The sequence below is a fragment of the Aulonocara sp. 'chitande type north' Nkhata Bay genome, linkage group LG12, assembly GCF_057382095.1.
Source record: "Aulonocara sp. 'chitande type north' Nkhata Bay isolate Kocher_YH1m ecotype deep benthic linkage group LG12, A_spYH_male_GT1.1, whole genome shotgun sequence".
In the NCBI taxonomy this organism is placed as follows: domain Eukaryota; kingdom Metazoa; phylum Chordata; class Actinopteri; order Cichliformes; family Cichlidae; genus Aulonocara; species Aulonocara sp. 'chitande type north' Nkhata Bay.
In genome coordinates, this window is record NC_141355.1 from 38,204,278 (window position 1) to 38,214,202 (window position 9,925).

The window sequence follows — 9,925 nt, forward strand, 5'->3', positions numbered from 1 at the left end:
CTTTTATCACATGCATTTCTTTTCACAAGCAATTTTAACCATTGTTATTCTCATTGCCACTTATCACAAATGCTTGATTACAGTTATTGCTGCTAACGCAATTTAAATTCCATCTTGTATTTTCTCAGGTTTTCTTAGTCTAATATTAAGAATTGATAAAATATTGAATTATAAAATTGGATCAGGTACTGTACTGTCACAGTACTGTACATAAAAGCATCTGACTTTTTATGAAATATGTTCTTTTAATGTTCAGGTCTGCCTGTAGCCTGTAGAGTCCCAAACATGCTGATAACAAAAAACCTCTCCTTGGAGCACAGAGGTAGGCTTGGCTGAGTCTGGTAAGTCTATCAAGCATGAACACATCACAGATTTAGTCTGAATACTTGTGTAAATGTTATTCTCACTGACTTCCTTGCAGGCATTTGTTTAAAGACAGCAAATTATGCAGAAGCTCTTTTCTTTGTCCCATTGTTAATTTCTGAACAGAATGACTTTCCATATAAAAATCATGGTGGCACACCAGCACGATCAGTCCATTTTTACCTGAGGAAAACTTCCCCCTCTTTTACTTTGCATGAGAATGTCACGTTTAACGCACAAAAAAGGGGAAAGAATAAAAAAAAGAAAGAGCTGTCAGCCTTTTCTTTCAGCAAACAAAGAAGAATCAGCCGTCGGTCAAATCACAGATGTTCTACCGCACAAAAATGATCATTATTGTGCCAAGATTTTGTCAGACTTCCTTGCATGCTTCCACAGTGAGCTGTGTCACAAAAGATTTTGGCAAGCTTGTCCCTCAATTAGACAAACACACACAATGAGAGACTCTGTCAGGGCTCAGGCTGTGCCCACGTGGTGACCTTCCCCTGGGACGGCCTGTTGCAGTGCACGCTGCAAAAACTGTCAATACAAAACCATCTATCTGTTCTCTGACCGGATCTATGGAATTACAGCACAGACAGCCCTGTTAAAATGTCTCTCTCTTTGTGAGGCGGCTCCTCTCTGCGCATCTGATTTCAGACCAGTGATTTGTTACCCAGTGGGCCTGTGACAAAATCTGATCACAAACCATTTTCACAGCAGCCGTGTCAATACAAGAAGAGTAAAGACGCACAGCTGTCAATAATCGCATTACTCAACGTGAATGAAAATTCACTCATTTCAGTTCTAACACAGTGTTGACCTGTTATTTCATTTCAAAATGACTGTTGGGTTGTTTCGGGCCTTAATTGTTATTTCATCATCGTGCCAAAAATCGTCTCAGTCCCACGTGGAACTACAGGACACTGCAGTGTCACAAACCACAAATCATCCAGTAATAAATATATTCAAATACAAAAAGAGCAACGAGAGAAAAAACAGAAGCACTGAAGGTTTCAGGATGTTGACCTCAGGAGGTTTTTAAGATGCTAAATTTGGGCTAATAAGCTAAAAAATTCTGTTTCCTATGTTTTATTATATAATTTTATAACCCAGAAAACACTGAAAGCATTTCCTTGAAAGCACAATACATTCAAATTTAAGAAACTACAGCAGCAGCATTACAGGTAAAATCCCACATGACCGATGCTCCTTCCTTTTTTTGTCCCTTCTTTTCCAATGATTGTGACGGAGGATTCTTCAGCAGCGTGTAATCTAGACTCCTCACTGACGAGTCGAAGGTGCAGCCGGTGAGAATAAAGCCTGTTCGTGTGTAAAATCCTCCCAGGGTGTTTTTGGGATTGAGATGTGCCAGCGATCATTTCCAGCTCATCAAACCATTCGCTGACCCCTCCTGACCTATGGACCTTTAACATCCTGGAGGAGACTACTTCCAGCACAATAGGAAGTTTTCATCTAAGGATGATTGTGGTCACTCAGCACAGTGATTGCAGTGTTTTTTCAGAGGCCCTCTTCTTTAAGGTGAGTGCTCATAACAGAACTCCGCCGCTCTCTCATCGCCAGGACAATAGATCAGGTTTTTCCTACACCAACGTGTGGGCAAAGCAATTTTAGGAAGTGTCAAAGGATAATAATACCAGTGAGATACTGGCTTCTGTCAAGCAAACAGCCACACGCAGCTATTGTTGCTGCTGTCACACTTATTAAAAGCAAGACCAGGATCCTATTGCACAGAATCTATTTAAAGACAACACGGTACAAGGTGCACGCACTGAGTTTTATTTTTTGAGGACATTTTTGTTAAATCTAGGAGGAAATTCAGTGTAAGGATGAAAAATGCTTTGCTGCACATTATGTAATACAACATGGAAGACCACACAATGGCTGGTTTACAAAGGAGGGTGTGGGCGTTCATCAGCAAGGGTGTAGGCTTGATTTGCAAAGTGGGGAGAACATGAAACCTACAGTGGGATGCAAAAGATCGGGCAACCTTGTTAATAGTCATTATTTTCCTGTATAAATCGTTGGTTGGTACAATAAAAAATGTCAGTTAAATATATCATACAGGAGACACACACAGTGATGTTTGAGAAGTGAAATGAAGTTTATTGGATTTATAGAAAGTGTGCAAGAATTGTTTAAACAAAATCAGGCAGGTGACCCCTGACCTACATACACAGGCAGTGTTGGTCAAGTTACTTGAAAAAAGTAATCAGTAACTAATTACTGATTACTTCCCCCCAAAAGTAATCCCGTTACTTTACTGATTACTTATTTTCAAAAGTAATTAATTACTTAGTTACTTCGTTACTTTTTAAAAACACGATTTACAACCTGAACAGGTGATAAAGTGAAAGATTTTTCAGCCTAATTCTACTTCCTGCATAATCCATCATACAAAATGTGATCAAATGGAAAAGTCTCTTTTTTTAACTTGTTTTATTAGTTTTAATCTTTTAACTTTATGCATCAAGCAAAAATTTAATTATCTGCAACATTCTCTGACTGGAAGAAATTAGTTTAACATTTAAACCTATTTTCTGCACATTCCAGCACATAAAATAAAATATTTTGTGTGTTTACACTCAGTCTTTCAAATAGATGCAAGTAAAACACAGCAGAAAATAAATAAAGTCAAAGACTCAGCGGTCCTGTTGCTCTATTTTCACCTGTAAAGCAGGAGTGGGGTAGGCGGAGGTTTACCCTGGTGCAGGTGTGCCGCGGTCAGTGGAAGAATCCGTGAGTTTCTCTGTGAGTTTCCCATTACGTCGTAGCTACTCGGTGCTTGTTGGAAGTTTAGGGTTTTTTTCGCTGTAAAAAGAAGTTTTCTTCCCACCCACAGCGGACACTAATGTTTTTGTCCCTTTTTATGGAATCAAACTCAAAGTAAGGTCAGTGCTTCCACGCTTTAAACGCTGCACGCTCATACTCTCTCCCACACTCGATATATGATCCACTGTTGATCTGCACACAGCTGTTGTCACTAACGTCGCACTCGCTTACGTCACTGTCGTGAGACGTTCTCGCAAAAAATCACGGTTTTACTAACGCAGTAACGCAGCGTTCCTACGGGAAAGTAACGGTAATCGAATTACCGTTTTTGCAATAGTAATCCCTTACTTTACTCGTTACTTGAAAAAAGTAATCGGATTACAGTAACGCGTTACTGCCCATCTCTGTACACAGGTGAATCCAATAATGAGAAAGAGTATTTAAGGGGGTAAACTAAGTTTCCCTCCTCTTTTAATTTTCTCTCAGTAGCAACACGGGGGTCTCAAAACAACTCTCACATGACCTGAAGACAAAGCTTGTTCACCATCATGGTTTAGGGGAAGGACACAGAAAGCAGCACCAAAACCTACAACTGCCTCCAAAGCTCATACTGTACATGTAAAAGAAGGCATCTATCAATCTCCTGCCACCAACTGCGAATAACTCAAAACATTAAACAATCACTTAATTGTGATACAAGGAAAAGGCAGGAAGCTGTGATCAATGAGGAATTGGTTGGCTTTTAATTTGAAGGAGACGAAGACTTTGGAGTGCAGGAAAACGGCTTCAGTGTCGTTGTATGTGAAAAGGAAAAGTGATATAATGTCATGTTTTTAGTCTGGATTTCATTAAAAAAGCCAAAAGCAGGGACCCATCGCAGACACATGATTGGTCTTTTCGTTAATAAAAGAAATTAAGCATGATGATCAAAATCTCTGAATATGCTTTCGTGGTTTTTTGTGTGTATGTCGTGTTCTGAACAATCCAAAGATAGACAGGATGTTTACAGACTGCAGGAGCTCTGGGCTTATTTTACATCACTGTTATTACTACATACCAAGAATATCTCTTTTCTGCATCAATTCACTTCCCAGAAGAAAAAGCAATGGTGGAAAGAGCCGAAGGCAAGAACACAGACTAGATAATTATATCTTTTATTGCTATGTGCTCCCCATTACAACAAACAGCATCAGTAGTGTACACTTCAATCTACACAAATACATAGTAAAGCAAATAGAACAGAGTGACTTGCGTTCATGACAATCCAATACTTCAATGCATGGACAGCACAGGGGTATTGATACAGTACATGGAAAATCCTATGCAATAACAGCTGTCTGAGGCTCAGGGATTGTCAAAGTAACATCTACGGCTACTCTAGTTATCATTACAAGCTCTCTATAGCATTAGCAGCAGTGTTTATAGGCAGCAAGTAAATGATGTGAAAAGAACTGGGAGGAAAATGAAAATACTGCCAACTACAAACAGCATAAAACAGCTTTACTGGTACTACGCTATTCATGTTTTATCGGTTAAAATAAAGCATCTGTCTGGTCAGTTCACGCTGCTGCGTTGCAACAACTCGGATAAAGACTTCTACAAAACAGCTGTGAAAAAACAGCTTTCTGACAAGTAAAACATCTCAAAATTGAGCATGTATATTTACATCTAATTGTTTGCAAAAACAATGTCATTTCTAGTCTACTGTGTTTGTTAACAAGCACAAATCTGCTTCCAATGTGAAAATATGACCGGAGAAAGAGGTGATCAGTTTTCAATGGTTTATCCAATGCAGCTTATCGGCCGGCTGCTGCACACGCTGCGACAACAAAGCAGAACCCTTTAACTTTCAATAAATATTTATGCACTCAATGCTATATACATGTTCTATACATTGGCACACAGGACTGAGTGTGGATAGTTGCAAGCTATTTCTTTGCTGAAAACACAAATCTGTGCCTTTTGCTATTGCAGTCAGATGCATGGTGGTTGCAAGGAAATCCACTTATAAATAAATAGCTTTCTCTCTCCAAAACCTTTTTCCACCTTAATAAAAAAGCCATTTAGAGAATACTCTGGAAAGAAAGATGTTCCACATACAGTAAGTCTTTTTTTAAATTCCAGCTTATTGTACTTACAACAAAGCTTTGTTCCTGCAAACGTAACACGTACCAGAGAACCTCGTTCAGGCCAATCATGAAAGGATCGAACGAGCTCCAAGGGCCATTAAGCAATTTTCATACTAAAACTGAATGACATGGCTCTGTATTGGCAGACTGTGAAAGGGTAGATCAATTTTCCAAGCTCAGTACTGACAGATTACATTGTTTTAGCTCTTCATAAAAAAGCTAAAAGCACAGCTGGAACAAACAGCTGGGTGGTGAAGACAGTGAGAGATGGCGGGGACTCCTGAGCTAAAATAAGTCGGACTTCATTGCACGGGGAGAATATTTAATGTGTCTAAAAGTTAAAGATAATTTGTTTTTGAGTTTGTCTGGTCCCTAGTGGTCAAAAGTCAACTAATGCAGCTTTAGTTATTAGGCTCACCTGTGAACGCGAATGCAATCTAACACAGCAGTTCTGCTAACAACTCATCATTTAGATTCTTTGCTGACATTCCTCAAAGGTTCTTATGATTTTACCTGATTATGGAGGTTTCAGGCAGTGAGGACGTGTAGGCTACATAGGCTGCCTCCCTTCCTTCCCACATCACTGCCCTCCACGACCTCAATAACAAACACAAACAGAAAGCTTCACAGGACAAGGATTTATAGCGGTGTGCTGATATCGGATTGCATTTCTTTCTTTTCACAGGTTAACGAAAAGTCACGGTAAAAGTGAGGCTAAAGTAAAAACACATTTTACATGTATTATGAATAATTTTGGTCCTTTGACCTGAGTGTTGTACCGTCTATTTTATATGCGCATGCTCTTTAGTTAGTTCTCTTCTTTGCCCTTAAGTATTTCTGAGAAGAAGAGAAAAACATGCTAAATATGAAAGGCAGCCAGCTTGGTGCAGCAAAGCGACTGTTAGCAATAAGTGAGCTCTGTCTAACAAAGCTGTTCCTGTACTAAACACAGAAACAGGATGAATGCTTCGGTGCTGATAGGTGGTGTTTTCTTTGGACAGAGCCGGTTAGCTTTCCCCATGTTTTCAGTGTTTATGAAAAACTAACTTAATTGTGTCATACAAGGTATCAAACATCCCATCTCTCTGCACTTTGACTTTTCCTTAAGTTAGAACAGAAACCTTCATGGCATTCTGAAAGGAAAGCTACATCAATAATCAGTCAATAATCCCTTTCTGCCCATGTGAACAGTCCCTGGAAGGGTAAACACTGGCACCAACATCTGTCAGAACTGGTTAAAAATGTATTTGAAAGCATCCCACCTTCTTAAAATAATACTGATATTCTCATGTACAGCATTTACAGGAAGCTTTATAAATAGTGCGTCGGGGAAATTCATCTCTGTTCGTGTTTCATATTCACTTAAAGTACGGTAAATCATTTTTCACTGAATACTTTGACGGCTGAACTTTCTGTAAGTTGAGCTTTAAAGTTCGATTTCTGGCAAGAAAACTGGCAGTTTGTAACATTCAAGTAGTGGGAATTCTCAGCTGATCTGGCTTTGACTATTGTTAACTTTAAAATGACACCGAACTCTGACATCTACCTCAAAGGTCACAATGTGGGGACAGGATATGGATGCAATCAATTAAACGCATCGTAAAGCTGAGATTTATCCAAAAAGAACCAATGTGGCAAACGTGTCCATATGGAAAAGATATTTATAAATCTTATAAAGTTTGTATCTGTCTTGTGTGAAACTTGAATGAAAAGCATATAAGAGTGAAAACAGATATAAGATGCCTTGAAAAATTATATAATGAAACTTGTATGTTTTGGATACTAAAACAATATATGAAAGTAATGAGAAAGTGGCCACTTTCATGAGTAAATCATAGAAGTTTTTCCATATGGGCGGCCTTTAGTGGAGTCACTTTTAAATGAACTGAAATGCAAGAGGCATTTAAACCAATTCTTGCATCTATTTACTCTCTGAGTTCTACTAAATCTACACAGCTGGATTAGCTCTGGTCTCTGCACCTGCTCACACTTTCTCTCTGGATACCTGCAGCAGCATAGCTGCTCTGCAGGCAGCAGGGGTCTGGTTTATTCAGTAACGAGACCAGACGACCGCTCGTCCGGAGGGGGAATGCAGACACCTTCCTCCACCTGCTCTCTCAGTTTTCACTGTGCAGGTGACATTAGAGAAACATTTGCCTGAACAAGTGAACAAGGTGATAAAATGAAATAAATGTCAGACATCGGGAATGTATGAGTCAGAGCGACAAACATCTTTTGAATACTGAACTGTCCTTTGGCTGTTTTGTATCCCTGAAAGTATTCACTACGAACGTAATTTAGCTTTTCATTTGACACGGTTGAAAACTCCCCGTGGCTCACGTGCCCCTACACCTTGAAATGATTTCATATTTGTTTCATATTAATATAGAAGTATGAGGGCAAAGTAGCACGGCTGTTTCAGCCTCAGCAATCTGGAAGCTGCAGGTGGTTAAAGAGATATTTAGAGTCTGTATCAGGGTCAAATTCTTACAAAGTGAACCAGCACTTTTCTTTCTTTCTCTGTGTTTTCTGGTGTGAGAAGACTCAGGATGAAGCTGGATTATCTACTGTACATTACGAGTCCTAAAGGCAAAAGCTATGACTTTCATCGCTCCACTTCAGAATATGCCACAGGCTGCCGACTGTCCACCAAACTGCTTGACCTTTGACCCCGAGTAGGACCAGCCTGGGTGGACAGCTTCCTGTCAGTGAGGTCCGTATGTCGTGGAACCCGCCTTGGTGCTGTAGCGATCTTTGATGGGGTTTTCTTAACTGGAGCAGGCGTGGTGATGTGTTTTGCTGCACCGCCCGACGTGGCGGATCCTTTGCCCGCGCCTTGTTTCCCACCGCGAGTGCCGTTGGCCGCTACTGCGGCCGTTAACGTCTCAAGGAGCTGCGAGGCTGATCCGAAGCGAACGTGTTCCTCGGTCTCAGCCGCCTCCGAGAACATAGACAGGGCTCCGGTGCGCTTACTGCAGGAGTCGCAGCACAGCTTGCTGTAGCCTGGGATAGAGCAGTATCTCGCTAACACCTCCATTTGGCAGAAGATGGATTTGTCCCCATTACACGGCTCATCTGTAAGTCAAAGAGCATACAGTGTAAGCTCGCCGCAGTGTCAAAACTCTGGAAAGTTTAAATGGCCTTGGAAAGAGATCAAAAGAAAGGAAGGGATGCCTTACAAAGCGCAGAGGCGTTGCTTTTAATTAGAGACTGACAGCAAAGAAAGTGTCTGTGCACATTCTAACGGCACATTCAGCATAACGATGCTCATTCTGTTCTGCCTGGACGGGAGATGTGACCCAGTTTCTTCTACTACTGTACAAACCAATTCCAAGCGTGTTTGGTGTTGGCTCCGGTTCATCCCCCTCATGCTCTCAGGCACCAGAACTCTGCTTTTGTTTCTCTAACAAAACTGCTGAGTGTTGCTTAACAAGACTTACATCCGTCCTAACACGACTTCCAGAGACCTCAACGACTCTTCTAAGCACATGCATGAAAATGTCTCAGGTCTAATCAGAAAGATCTTTTACCTTGTTTAATATTTTGCCATTCAATTGCTGCTCTTTAACACAAAAATGCAAAATAAGTACCTTTATCTCTGCTAAAATTATAAATAAATGTGCACAGTAACACGGTAAAGATTTAAAGTAAAGGTAATAATCTCACAGCAGCGTCGGCCAAACAAACCACAGACGTTTTGTTCATTCAAACCTCTTCTTTTCCTTTTTGAGGGACGATGTTCTACATAAACTCACAGCATGCACAGATAAAATAAACACATGCATATATAACAGCTGGAATGCTACCTGCAGAGAGCTTAATGTGCTCTCGCCGACTTATGAGTGTGCTACATTATTATTATTATGAGATGTATCTCTGTAACTTAAATACTGACTTGGCATTTATGTTTCACATAAAGCATGCAGCGACATTTACAAATGACATGCACTTCCACTGACACGATCAATAAAATACGCTGGTTTAAAAATCTGTGTGCTGTCTCAGAAAGGCCACGTAGGGGCTTAGGGCGGGTTATTAAAATCAGAAGAAGTTCCATGAAAAGGTTTGGATTTGGCAGGATTCTGTTTGGACTCCTTTTGCTGATTTTCAGATTTTCATCGCTGTTGTGAACAAACACAATGCTTTGGGGGGATTTTGTCTCTTTTTTGTTTCACTGCACGTTGTCCTAGAATAGTGACACACAATCTGTAAATTTCATGTTTGTGATCGCGTCCTGTCACGGCTGTACAAATAGGTAAACTCTTGACTTTAGTAACCTGTGTTAGCTTCTCATAGACACCAAACTGTTTACATCACTGGACAGCCCCCTTCAAACATGTCGCAGCATCTCACTCGTCCTGACTTTAACACGATGTCTCGTCTCCTAAACGCTAAGCCAGCCTCCTGCCTTGAGTTTGTTTGTGTTTCTATTTTTATTGAATACAAGTCACCCAGACCCTGCATGCTTTGGTGTGCAGTGTAGCTTAAGAGTTACACTCTTGTCCCATCTGTTCGCTAAACGCTGTCCTAGAAATCTTGTGTGGAACATTCAGTTCTTTTGAAAAACTGAGATCTGCCAAAATACAGGTTTGTTTTCTACACTGGACATATAACATGGTTTTTACTTCATTGTAGAGCTTTCT

At 40.4% G+C, this 9,925-nt stretch overlaps 1 protein-coding gene across 2 annotated transcripts in view; it reads right to left on the reverse strand.

Moving 5' to 3' along the window:
- Positions 1–4,298: 4,298 nt before the first annotated feature.
- adamts3 (ADAM metallopeptidase with thrombospondin type 1 motif, 3) overlaps positions 4,299–9,925 on the reverse strand; it is a 139,482-nt gene continuing 133,855 nt past the window's right edge. For both annotated transcript variants that reach the window (XM_086315524.1, XM_086315522.1), the window contains exon 22: positions 4,299–8,357. In XM_086315524.1, coding sequence (XP_086171650.1) covers positions 7,888–8,357 — 470 coding nt within the window. In that variant the 3' untranslated portion in view covers positions 4,299–7,887. The remainder of the gene's footprint in view (positions 8,358–9,925) is intronic.